The sequence below is a fragment of the Coregonus clupeaformis genome, chromosome 1 (assembly GCF_020615455.1).
Source record: "Coregonus clupeaformis isolate EN_2021a chromosome 1, ASM2061545v1, whole genome shotgun sequence".
Classification (NCBI taxonomy): Eukaryota; Metazoa; Chordata; class Actinopteri; order Salmoniformes; family Salmonidae; genus Coregonus; species Coregonus clupeaformis.
In genome coordinates, this window is record NC_059192.1 from 11822043 (window position 1) to 11836588 (window position 14546).

Here is a 14546-nt window from a genome sequence, read left to right on the forward strand (position 1 = left end):
ATCTGACTGCGCAATCCACTGTCTAATCAGCCCAGCGAGGCAATATATAAACTTGATCTCCACTATAAAAAGCATCTAGACATTATCTCCCATTTCTTTTAGACTAGCATTCGGATGACTATGTGTTCACGCTCTCCATAGCCGATGTGAGTAAGACTTTTAAGCAGGTCAACATTCACAAGGCCGCAGGGCCAGACGGATTACCAGGACGCGTACTCCGAGCATGCGCTGACCAACTGGCAAGTGTCTTCACTGACATTTTCAACATGTCCCTGAACTCAGTCTGTAATACCATCATGTTTCAAGCAGACCACCATAGTCCCTGTACCCAAGAACACTAAGATAACCTGGCTAAATGACTACCAACCCGTAGCACTCACGTCTGTAGCCATGAAGTGCTTTGAAAGGCTGGTCATGGCTCACATCAACACCATTACCCCAGACCCACTCCAATTCACATACCGCCCCAACAGATGACGCAATCTCTATTGCACTCCATACTGCCCTTTCCCACCTGGACAAGAGGAACACCTAGGTGAGAATGCTATTCATTGACTACAGCTCAGCGTTCAACACAATAGTGCCCTCAAAGCTCATCACCAAGCTAAGGACCCTGGGACTCTGCAAACGCCATGCCTAACCTTAAGATTTCAAACATGCAACCTTTGGCACCAGAGACAGATGCTTACGCCCATCCGCCATCCCCAACGCCCTAGCAAAACCGAAACCTGCTTGAAGGTAACGGCGCTCACTGTTGCCCCTAGTGGCCGGTATCCATGTCATCTCCCGATGTCCTCGGACATGGATGGATTTTGAATACTGACTTCGAATCACGGGTGACCTGGTTGAATGTAACACTGGGGGATTTGCTAGGCATACAACAAAGTAGAAATAGCTACAACACCATGTAAAGATCCAATAGTGTGTAAATAACCCACACTATTGTGTCTGACTCTAGGAATCTCAATGCTGTTTTAACTGTTATCAACTTTTCTCAGGCAGTTTTAAAAAATCAATCACTTTTACTACCCCTCTCATTACCCCGCCCCACTGAGTATACCAAACATTAGGAACACCTTCAGTATACACTGAGAATACCTAATATTAGGAACACCTTCAGTATACACTGAGTATACCAAACATTAGGAACACCTTCAGTATACACTGAGAATACCTAATATTAGGAACACCTTCAGTATACACTGAGAATACCAAACATTAGAAAGACCTTCAGTATACACTGAGAATACCAAACATTAGAAAGACCTTCAGTATACACTGAGAATACCAAATATTAGGAACACCTTCAGTATACACTGAGAATACCAAACATTAGAAAGACCTTCAGTGTACACTGAGTATACCAAACAATATAAGCAGAGGGTGGTGAATGACTGTGGGAACTCCGGAGCATTGCCAGACTTTGGGTTCAGACTGCACAGTCACAACACACATGCACACACGCACACGCACACGCACACACACCTGCCAGGCAGTGACAGTGACAAAGTAGTCTTGCTGTGGCAGGGCAGGAATAAATGAGTTCAACAGTAGCAGTGAGATTACTCTTTATAGTCCTACACCTTCTCTGGCTACCCTTGGGAGACGTGTGCGTGCGTGTGCGTACCCTTGGGAGAAGGGCGGGACATACAACACCGCCCTTGGGAGATAACAGTACACCACATCATCAGCACCACTGGTAGTTTGTAATTAACCGGATGAAACAATGTATTGATTACATTCATGTATGCAAGTTATTTTGAGGCAGGGCATGCAATAGGGCAGCGCTGGGTTGGTTGTTTCACGGTTCACACATACGTACACAAACACACACATGCACACACTCATTCAGTACCTTGTCCCACTGTCTGTCTCTGTTCAGAGCGATGATGACCATGGAAGGGTTTGTCAGGTAACCATGACTGTTAAACGACAGGTCCTTATGCTCCCATGTCACGTTCAGCATGTGTCTGGAATATATACGAACGCACGCACGCACGCACGCACGCACGCACGCACGCACGCACGCACGCACGCACGCACGCACACACACACACACACACACAGAGAGAGAGAGATTCAGTATGTCTGCTTGTACGACAAACACAGACACTCAAACACAGGACGAGGGGGTGTGACCTCACACTCTCACCTGAACAGTGTGTTGTTGTTAATGTGTGTAACTGGTGTGTTACAGTCACTGTGTCCTTCAGGAACGAACCCCTGATGCCTCTTGAAACTCTCCGCCCCTTTGGCCACTATGGCCACTCCTTCTCTGACCCGCTGCCTCAGGCTCTTCCTCCATTGGTCAGTGATGACGCCAATCACTCCTATGGGGAAGCTGAGAGGTGAAGGGCTCTCTGTGTTGCCCAACGCGAGGGAGGGGAGGATCCAGATGTACCCAGGCCCCAGTAGACCCACCTCCCCTGCTACCTGGAACAGGTACTGGGCCTCTTCATAGGAGCAGTAGGCCAGGAGTACCTGGGAATCAATCTAGAGGGAGAGACAGATATGGCAGTGTAGCTAGTATCTAATATTAACCTCTGACATCCAAGCCAGTGGAACAGTAATATCACAACCCTTAACCCTAGCCCTGTCGAGTGCTGTTTATACATGCCAAGGGAAGCCAGGCTTCCCCTAAAAATGAACCAAGAAAAAAAAAATATATTAAATCATTTCGCTTTCGTTTCGCTGTGTTTCCTCATCTTCCTTCAATTCGCAAGAGGCTGAATGTATCTCACCGGAGAAAGCATCCGAGAAGCGAAAAAGCGCCCCTCTGTCTCTGTGTGTAGCACATCTATCTGATGCTGTCTGGTCAGAAATATTATGATATTGTTGCCACCGGTAGCATTGAATGCAAGGGAAGCCAGCAAGCATTTGGCCTCCCTTGATAAAAAAATTATGAAAAAATAGCCAATCAGCGTTGAGCTAAACTTAGTGCCCTCAACTGTGATTGGTCCTGGCGCACCAAAAAAAGTGTAAAGGGAAGCCAGTTTGGATTTGGCTTCACACCAATCGCATCACATCAAAAGCCAAATGTCATTGACAGAAAAAACTTGAATTGTTACATCTCGTTGTGTTGTTGTCTCATGTGGCTAGCTAGCTGGATAGAATTGGCCCTTTCCTAAATTAGTCATGGATGAAGCTAGGGATTTGGACTTGACGTTTTACTTAATTCTCCACACTGGCCAATGATTATAACGGAGATTCTGATCCAACCATAAATTCATACATTGTCCCCCTTGTCTGAGATTATGGAAGTTCAATATGTAGCTAGATATAGTAGGCTAATGTTAACTAGCAATCAGTACACACAGAAATCAGTACCATGGACAGCCACATCATATTTTGCTTACGTTGATTGGACTAAATCGTTTTTGGTATCTTTTAGTTTTTAATGTATTAGACTAAGCATAGGTGATTTGATGATGTTGAAATGTTAAAGTTGAAATGGTGCTGGAATAGAATGGAAGCAGCTCCTGTTTTCTTTGCGACTTGCAGTATCTCTCTGCGGTTCCAAATCAATGGTTGTTTGGTAGTCCGAGAATGTCGGAAGCATTAACCTGCTTGACCATGCTGTAGGTCATGTAACTGTTTGCTACATGCAATATTGTTTGTGGACCACACCGGACAGAGGTTGCTCTCCGGTTTTGAGATGAAACAAAGGTGTGGTTGAATGTATTCTGCCACTGTGTCTTCTTATTGTCTTGGCCTTAGGCCAATATATCACGGTAGCAAGGCATATTAACTAACAGGTTATAGAGCAAACAACGCAATTATCACAACACATAGGTTGTAATATGTTTTTTTTTTCCTGGCTTGGCTTCCCCAGTGATTTTAACCACGCTACTGGCCCTATCCCTAGTTTCGTGTCCACATCCCGGTTCAACTCTAAACCTATCCTCAACCACAATCCTAACCACGTCCCAGTTTAATTGTAACTCTGACCCTGGGTAACAGACCTCTTCATAGGCACACCTCGAAGCCTGCTATAACATTTCCACCTCTCTCTCTCTCTCTCTCTCTCTCTCTCTCTCTCTCTCTCTCTCTCTCTCTCTCTTCTCTCTCTCTCTCTCTCTCTCTCTCTCTCTCTCTCTCTCTCTCTCTCTCTCTCTCTCTCTCTCTCTCTCTCTCTCTCTCTCTCTCCTCTCTCTCTCTCTCTCTCTCGTTGGTAAAAGGTTGAAAATGTCTTTCTCCTACCTGCTGTAACATGCGTTTGGCGCGGACGTCGCTGGTCCCAATAGACATCTCCAGAGACAGGATATCCTGCAGCCTCCACAGGAAGTAGGAAGTGTCCGTGTAGGAGCGGACGTAGTCCACAAATGTCTCGTATCCCGGCAACATGCTTGTGATGACTACAAAGTCTCTCCAATCATACTCCTCCATCAACTACAATATAGACATTATATAACATATTACATATATATATTAAATCATATATTTACATTACATTTTAGACCACAGCTTTGCTGAATACTCAATTCTGATTGGCTGAATGGGGTTCTCTTCTTGAACATTACATTTGGATGTAATATTCTATTCCTGTACCTTGAACATGCAGACAATCTGCTGGTCCAGTGACGCACCCATCTGGAGGAACGTGGAACCCTCAGCCTGAAGGGGGAGGGGGGAAGGAGTGGTGGGGGGAGAAGGAGAGGTAGGGGGTGAAGGAGAGCGAGAGAGAATAGGTTGTCAATGATACTGTACAGTATTCAGGTGAGCACACTCACACACACCCACACACACTCACACACACACACCCACACACAAACCCAGACACACACTCTCCTTCTCCTTGACCTCTCTGGAAGACATACTCCACACCCAAAGGTAAATAATGTGTGGTCGATCCTATCGCTGTTACAACACACACACACACACACACACACACACACACACACAAACAAACAACAGGCTGTGAGGGTTGATTCTATCTCTGTGAATGCCACTCTGTGAACATTGATTTACATCAAACCATTAAACATCATCATCTCAGCAGGCATTCTGTACACTGCTATGGTTCTGTACTTACCACACCTTTAATGATCAGACTATATGAGCTGTCATAAAAACCTACATAACGACCCCATGAAAATGACGTAGCACCTGCTATAACATGTAGGGACTAATAACACTGTGAAAAGGTAAACGTGTCTTAGGGCAGGCAGGCAGGCAGCTAGGATGCAAAGTTAAGGTGCAAAAATTGATTGATCAAATAAAGGTATAAAATATAAATAAAAAGTATGTGATGTTAGGTAAATAATAATGCAGGCAAAGACAAAAACAATCAAACGAAGAAAAAAAAGATATGAAAATCAAACTGAACTCAGGAGTTTCCCTAAAGTCAGGCCAAAGGTATTGTGAGAAACATATACAGCTTCCCTACCCAGGTAGCCCAGCGGTTAAGAGTTAAGGGCCAGTAAACCAAAGGTTGCTGGTTCAAATCCCCCAAAAATCTGCTGCTGTGCCTTTGGACAAGGCACTTAACCCTAATTTCTCTGGAAGAGAGTGTCTGCTAAATGTGTAAAAAATATAATAATATGGAGACTCTCCCCATGTTTATCTGACTATAAATAACCAAAGTTGCACGCCTGTATCATAATATTCACAGGCCTTACTAAATCAAACTGGTATACAGTTTTTAATGCGAGAGATCTCATTAAACAAAATAATAAATTGACAAAATGACAGAACCAGCAGGAAGAAGGGGTGCATAGTTCTCCAGCAGCCGCAGGTGGAGGTACATTCACTTCTGCGGGTGCGCCTCGTAATAGAGCGCTGACATGCACAAGCGGAACTCCGATAGCAACAAACACTAGACAAACACAAAGTAAGCACTAGTAGAAATCAATGCACAAACTGAAAATTATTTCACTGTAGCTACAAAGAAAACTGTAGGACTTGTTAGCAATATGGAAATGTAAATTTATCCATGCTTTTTTTAAGGACTGCAATACACAAACACATTTTTTTCTTCTAAATACTACCAGATAGGGGTTATTTGGCTTGTAACCATAGTGCTATATAGAACCCTTTTTTGAAGGTTCTAAAAGGAACCTGTATGGCGCTATAAAGAACCCTTTCCTAAGGTTCTATAAAGAACCATTTAAAAAGGTTATATGTAGCACCAAAACAGTGTTACAACCATTTTTTTCCATATGTGCCGTTATTGTGTTAATTGACAAATTGTATGAAGTGCTCTACATCTGGAGCAGCTGGGGGTCCCTGAGTAGAGAAATGAAAACCACTGACTGATTTAGACAACCATTTTCAATTGACTATAGGTCAACCACAACTCTTTCACAAGACACCAGCACTAACCATATTAAATAATATACCACAAAGCATTAGATAAACTGGAATGACACTCTCACTCACGGTTGCACAAAAAGAGCTGTGACCAAACCACGCCCCAAAATATTCTAATGAGCCACCGCCCCTACATTTTAATTAACACGAAAAGAGCAAAGAACCCTTTTGTGAACTGTAAAAAAACATTGAAGAGCTCAAAGGGTTCTTTTAGTCATTACGGTTCAACATAGAATCATCACCCTTCCAAAAGAACCCTTGAGGAACACTAATTTTTTAGCGTGTTATTACCTGATTATTTAAAAAACAACATCAGTTGCAAGAACAAGAAGAAGGTTCGTATTGCTAATACTTTTGTTGTTGTGAACCTCGCCAATGAGAGCCAATCGTAATACAGTAAGTTCACATCAGTTGCTTTAGTTTTCTATGTTTATTCCTTCATTATTATAGTCGTATGACATATTTTGACATTTGGTCGAACTAATTGACATTTGGCGTCATTTGCAGGTGGAATTGTGACACGTGTAACCTTTAACCTCTTAAGGATTTCACCTAAAATGACATACCCAAATCTAACTGCCTGTAGTTCAGGACCTGAAGCAAGGATACGCATATTCTTGATACCATTTGAAAGGAAACACTTTGAAGTTTGTGAAAATGTGAAACTAATGTAAGAGAATATAACACATTAGATCCGGTAAAGGATAATACAAACCAAAAAACGTGTTTAAAAAAAAATGTTTTTATCATCTTTGAAATGCAAGAGAAAGGCCTCAATATAATATTGCAGTTTAGGCGCAATTTAGATTTTGGCCACTAGATGACAGCAGTGTGTGTGCAAAGTTTCAGATTGATCCAGTGAAGCATTGCAATACTGGACTATTTTGTATGAAATCTGCCCAAATGTGCCGAATTGGTCAATTGATACATTTTCAAGTACATAACCATAGAGTACATAAACAAATGATATGGTAATACAAAATGTAAGTTTACACACTCCCAGGAATGTCATACATGATGGATCATTAGCTTATACACTAACTTTCACACATCTAGATGGCTGGCCGGAGTGGGTGTGGAGCCAGAGACAGCAAGGGTTCAAACTGTAGAACTCAGTTCCTACATTTGAATATAAAAATTGATTTTTATCAAACAAAACTATGCTACATTTTATCTCTGTGACCCTCAGGATGACAAATCAGAGCAATATTACTGAATATAAGGACATTATTTACCTTCAGAGGTGAATGTATCAAACCAGTTGCCGTAATATGTTTTTTGTTGTTGTGCACTCTCCTCAAACAATAGCATGGTATTTTTTCACTGTAATAGCTACTGTAAATTGGACAGTGCAGTTAGATTAACAAGACTTTAAGCTTTCTGCCCATATAAGACATGTCTATGTCCTGGAAAGTTTGCTGTTACTTACAACAGTCATGCTAATCACATTAGCACACGTTAGCTCAACCGTCCTGTATACGGGACACGGATCCCGTAGAGGTTAATTCAAGAACGCACAAGGGAAAGTGTGGCTCACGTGAGTCATCACACACACAACTTCATATGACTTCAGGAGTACTTTATCGAAACAGCAGGACTCCAACAAGATAACAACAGGTATGTTCTTACACACATACACCCTCTCTCTGTCCTGCTGCCCTGTTTCTGTCAACTTCCTCTGAACTGTAAAAAAAATATATATGTTTTTTGCTTAAAACCAATTGATTAATCAGCGTTATTCTGTGAGTTGAATGGACTTCAAAATAGCATTATAGTCGATTCAACTTAAAATATCAAGGCAACCAGCTGCAATACGATTTCTAGTTTGCTCAACATTGTTCTGTGTGTGAGGTGAACTTTTGATAAAGCTTGTTGAGTCAAATTACAAATTCATGTTTGCACAAAACCACTCAAAACCATGTCCATCATTATCATATTTCCCATCCACCTATTGCAGGTTGATTATCAGAATTGCTTGGTCCTCTGTAGCTCAATTGGTAGAGTATGGCGCTTGTAACGCCAGGGTAGTGGGTTCGATCCCCGGGACCACCCATTCGTAAAAATGTGTGCACACATGACTGTAAGTCGCTTTGGAAAAAAGCGTCTGCTAAATGGCATATTATATTATATGATTTAAAATACAGTGGGGCCTGAAATTATTGACTCCCTTGATAAAGATTTGCAAAAATGACTGTATAAAACAAATAATTCAAATACTGCGCTATATTGTATGCTAAGAAAAATGGGAAATTATATTATTTTATACTAATACAATTGCTCAGAAAAAGTTTACCAAGTAATATTATTATTTTTTTGGCAAAAAGTTAGGGGTGAAAATGATTGACAACCCTGTATTCAATACCTTTCAATACCTCACCTTGCCAGGATAACGGCACTGAGCCTTTTTCTAAAACGCTTTAGAGTTGGAGAACACATTGGGAGGGATCTTAGACCATTCCTGACAGAATCCTTCCAGATCCTTGATATCCTTCATCTGCGGTTGTGGACTGCCCTCTTCGATTCAAACAAAAGGTTTTTAATGGGTTTCAAGTCCAGAGACTGAGATGGCCATTACATAAGTTTGATTTTGTGGCCAATTAACCATTTCTTTGTGGATTTTGATGTGCGCTTGGGGTTATTGTCTTGCTCAAAGATCCACTTGCAGCCAAGTGTCAGCCTCCTGGCAGAGGCAACCAGGTTTTTGGCTAAAATGTCCTGGTACTTGGTAAAGTTCATGATGCCGTTGACCTTAACAAGGGCCCCAGGACCAGTCGAAGCAAAATAGCCCAATAACATCAAAGCTCCACCACCATATTTTACAGTAGGTATGGGGTTATTTTCTGCTCATGCATTCTCATTTCGACGCCAAACCCACCACTGGTGTGCCTGGCCAAAGAGCTCTATTGTCTTGTCATCTGACCAAAGCACCGGTTCCAATCCAAGTGCCCATGCCTTTTAGCAAACTCCAGGCATTTACATTTGTTGGATGACATGAAAATAGAGCTCTTTGGCCACTCACACCAGTGGTGGCTTCGGCATTGAAATGATCAATTGTATTAGTATTTCCCAATTTATTTTAGCTTACACACTAAAAACAAATGGTTCTATATAGTGCCAAATAAGGGTTATTTGTCTTGTAACCATAGTGGAACCCTTTTTGGTGCTATATGGAAAAAAAAATTCAAGGTTCTATAAACAACCATGCTCATGCGGTTCTAAATGGAACTTGTATGGCGCTATAAAGAACCCTTTCATAAGGTTCCATAAAGAACTACACTGTTAGCTGTTTTTGTAATTTTATCAGTAATTGATGGTATTAATCAACAGTATAATACTGTCTGAACTGAAAGCAGTAGATTACCGTAAACTGTATTACAGTAGCTGTACTGTAAAATGTATTACAACTAGCTAGCCATACACGCAACGAATTGCGGACTGCAGTTGCACACTACTGGTTATCTTGGCCAAAGGCTGTGCAACCAATAAGGTGCCAATAATTTAGTCCATGCCATTTGTCTTTATTTTCTAAATTAAAATTGTAAGCTTAATAAATCCCCTAGAGTCGATTGATGCACCGGTGCGTCAATCTAAGTAAAACAAAAAAAAATCCCATCAAAATCTGTCAGTTTAAGCTAGAGATATCTGTTTTTTGCATTGGATGCTACTCAATACACCACATCCACCTATGTTGCACTTACACATCTGTGGTGGCAGAGCTAGAGAGCGGTGTTTGTCAGACCATGAGACATCCTGAAAATCGGTCTTGATTAGATTTTCCATTACATTTTCATTGATGTCAGAGTGATTAGAGGGACAATAGAGTGCTTTGTACCAGGCAGTTAGCAAGTTTGGTAGGCTACTAATGACCATCAGCAGCATCAGAGCTTGCAGAAGCCTAATTACCATGACTAAACGGTCACGTGGAATTTGACTGCCGTCATGACTCGTGACCGCTGGTGTGGTGGCAATACGGTCACAGTAACAGCCCTATTATAGTCTACATTATCACTCCATTTAATGACATTGTTTCGTTTCCCTTCATTTGCTTCCTCTGTAAACGCCGTCTCAGCCGTGTGGTTGTTGATGAGGATAATTAGTAACAGCTGATAATCTACATATAGAAAAATACATGTTACATCTTCTCACTAAAATGTCTGACCTACAAACCCTCATGAACACGATGGTGGTCTCTGTTTTTCGTTCTACGACCCCCACAAGTGTCAGGGGACTCATCTGAAGTCAGGACCGTCGATGTGCCAACTTCTGTTTATAGCATCCGAACCGTTTGGGCTACAAACTAATGTGACCCCACTGTGGAAAGGGGAGATTCTCACGAACACGATGGTGTTCTCCATTTTGACAAGTGTCAGGGGACTGGTCTGAAGGTAACCGGTACTGGTTAAAAAAAATATATGGAAGCATGAAGGTAGTTTAATGCATACCTGAAAAAGAGGTTAAATATTTGTAAAAAATATATATACACTGTATATATACATATATATACAGTACCAGTCAAAAGTTTGGACACACCTACTCATTCCAGGGTTTTTCTTTATTTGTACTATTTTCTACATTGTAGAATAATAGTGAAGACATCAAAACTTTGAAATAACACATATGGAATCATGTAGTAACCAAAAAAGTGTTAAATCAAAATATATTTTATATTTGAGATTCTTCAAAGTAGCCACCCTTTGCCTTGGTGACAGCTTTGCACACTCGTGGCATTCTCTCAACCAGCATCACCTGGAATGCTTTTCCAACAGTCTTGAAGGAGCTCCCACATATGCGGAGCACTTGTTGGCTGCTTTTCCTTCACTCTGTGGTCCAACTCATCCCAAACATTTCCCCACAATGCACCATCATTTACAGTATGTGGCAGTAAAACATTTCACAGTATTTTACTGTTGATAATACCCCAAATTACTGTATGAATTACAGTTTTCCGTTACAGTGTAGACATGCTCACTCCTCCCACATACACACATTCTGTATATACTACCACAAGCACCGCCCTTCTCACTCACATACACACACATAAATAAAAACACACATGCTCGCCTACCCCCACCCAAAACCCTCTCTTACACACATAAACAGACACAAACACACAGACACAGACACAGACACACGCATATAACAGGAATATGACCTTTGGATCATCCAGCACCAGATGTTTAGTGAAATCACATTATCTCAGCCTTTTCAGGGAGGGGTTAGAGAGCAGAATATAAAAAGGGGGGAGGAGCTTAATCTACATTAAGTGATTATATACATGATTATGTACTTTACATGTATACATTATACAGGAGCAGAGATGCGTGTACCTGAATTTACTGACATAACTGACACAAGACAAGCACAGTCCATTATCTGTCACCATGACCCAACCTTACATCTGTTCTAGGATCAGAATAACCATGCATACTACATCCATGCAGAGTCATCAAAATCCAACGTTGTTATAAATATTCAAACAAGCTGTCAAAGTCCATGAGGAGAGTAGGCAACGGCCTCCTAATCCAGCTAGTCTCTAACCAATGCCTAGGTACTATATTAAGTAGTGTCTCCTATATAGACCTTGACAGCTAGTGGGATTCTGAGTGTGTATGAATCAAATAGAAATCAAATCAAATGTTATTTGTCACATGTGCCGAATACAACAGGTGTAGACCTTACCGTGAAATGCTTACTTACAAGCCCTTAACCAACAACGCAGGTCAAGAAATAGAGTTAAGAAAACATTTACTAAATAAATTAAAGTAAAAAAATAAATAAAAAAGTAACACAATAAAATAACAATAACGAGGCTATATACTGTACATTGAGGTTTTTATTTCATTCTTTTTATTTGCTGTTACGGGGGAATTCCAACTCTGAATACATTTACTTCAACAGCCAAATACCCTCCCACTTGCTGGCCAACAGATGTTTTATTCAGTAGGTTTTTAGTACATTTATCTTAAAACGTCCCTTTAAATACGGTGTACCTTTTAGTTTGAATTTTGTCAACAGACAGTATATTGAGAGAACAGGTTCAGAATATTAGGGATCAATGAAAGAAAGCCATCTAAATATCTGCATATTCGTCTCAGTTTCAGCACTAATTGGTAGATTTAAAAATACTCTGATATTTTAGATTATTTATGTTTAGCAAAGTATTTATGAATCATAAAAAAACATGTTTGGAGAGCCTTTATGGACGACAGAAAGAAAACGGTGGTTTGATTCATTGGTAATGTAGGAAGATTAGTATACATAGAGTTATAATAGGGAGAATAGTGGCGCAGCGGTCTAAGACACTGCATCTCAGTGCTTGAGGCGTCACTACAGATCCCCTGGTTTGATTCCAGGCTGTATCACAACCGGCCGTGATTGGGAGTCCCATAGGGCGGCGTACAAATGGCCCAGCGTTGTCCGGGTTTGGCCGGTGTAGGTCGTCAGTGTAAATAAGAATTTGTTCTTAACTGACTTGCCTAGTAAAATATATATATTTTAAATATTGTACAATAGTAGGCTATACCCTCGTCTATTGCCTGCACTAACCATGGAACTGTGTGATGACACAGCCAAGTATTGCGCCATGAGTTGGGTTCAAACTGTTAAGGCCTGGTCTGCGCTCAGCTCCATGACGATTTAATTAGCCTACATGTATTTGTATATGTATAGATTATCAGCTGTTACTAATGATCCTCAGCAACAACCACACGGCCGAGACAACGTTTACAGAGGAAGAAAATTAAGGTAAACGAAACAATGTCATTAAATGGAGTGATAATGTAGACTATAATAGGGCTGTTACTGTGACCGTATTGCCACCACACCAGCGTTCACGAGTCATGACGGCAGTCAAATTAGTCATGGTAATTAGGCTTCTGCAAGCTCTGAAGCTGCTGATGGTCATTAGTAGCCTACCAAACTTGCCAACTGCCTGGTACTCAGCACTCTATTGTCCCTCTAATCACTCTGACATCAACTCAAATGTAATCTAAAATCTAATCAAACACTTCATGAGAGTCCATTAGCTCATGTTGCGCAACATTTCTATAGGCTATGCAACTGCATGAGAAAACAGAGTTTTGGTGGCCTCTATTAAAAAGAGGAGGATCCCATCAGCTTTCTATAGGCTAGGTCTACTATATTTATTTCTCAACTTTCCTAATATTAAGCACATTGCTTCTCTTTGAAACAGGAAAATATCCTACCTGGCTGGCATAAAAATGAACCACGGGAAAAGCGTCCTCTATTCGCTACTTAAGTGTATAGATTACATGTATTTTTTCCCGCTGCCCCTGTTTCGAGACAGGTGCATGATAATGGTCCATTCTAAATCAAAACAAATTTCACACATATATTATTTAGTATATGTAAAGACAAGATTAAATCAAGAATAGTCTGATGGGTGACAATACTAGCCTATCATTTGTGAATTATATATTATCACTTATGAATGACGCCCAGCTTGTAAGGCAAGAAACAGCACATGCCTTTTTTTAGCAACTTTTTAAAATCATAGTCGCACACCTCATGTAGCCTAGCCCATAGGCCCATATTTTTTGATAAGGTTTGTGTCACAACTGAAGTGGCCAAATAACTTCTTAAATTTAAGCACATGAATCCGCTTTACAACGGGTGTAGAGCCTAACTGGCATACATACGCAGCGCGTGATTTTCAAGTTTGGGGAAAATAATTTTCACCATAAAAATGCACCTTGATAATAAAAAGCATTACATGCATAATCGCATTTGCGGTCACTTTTGAGAATGGTGTTTTCCCGCTAATTGATAGTATTTTGGAACATTAGCCCTTAACTACTGTGTGTGCATTACTGCCTAATAGTTGTGCAGTTGTGTCCCCGATGTGTCTTTCTTCACTTGTAGCCTGTGAGAAGGACCTGATCAGGTGACGGGCATTGGCTAATAAGAATTGAGCTGTCTGAGAGAGCCATGTGAGTGAGTGGTGCTTCGGAGCATGCAGCCGGGAGAAGGGAATTATAATGATTATATTCAGCCCAAGGGCACAACGGCCACTGGTCGCAAAAGGCATGGATTTATTTGTATTTGTTAGGGATTCCCATCAGTTCCTGTCAAGGCAGCAGCTACTCTTCCTGGGGTCCAAACACATTAAGGCATTTACATCACACATAAAACAAAATATAAAACACTACATCATATAACATTATTACACCAACAGATATGTACAATACAAAAATGTATAATACCACCTTACAACAATA

The 14546-nt window shown here is 40.9% G+C and overlaps 1 protein-coding gene across 1 annotated transcript in view; it reads right to left on the bottom strand.

The window, feature by feature from the left end:
• The window catches only part of LOC121584104 (glutamate receptor ionotropic, NMDA 2C-like), a 75948-nt gene that overhangs the window by 25321 nt on the left and 36081 nt on the right, over positions 1-14546 (bottom strand). The window contains exons 5-8 of the mRNA XM_041899971.2: positions 4549-4614; positions 4201-4389; positions 2153-2493; positions 1856-1970 (exon numbers count right to left, since the gene is read on the bottom strand). Coding sequence (XP_041755905.1) covers positions 1856-1970; positions 2153-2493; positions 4201-4389; positions 4549-4614 — 711 coding nt within the window. The remainder of the gene's footprint in view (positions 1-1855; positions 1971-2152; positions 2494-4200; positions 4390-4548; positions 4615-14546) is intronic.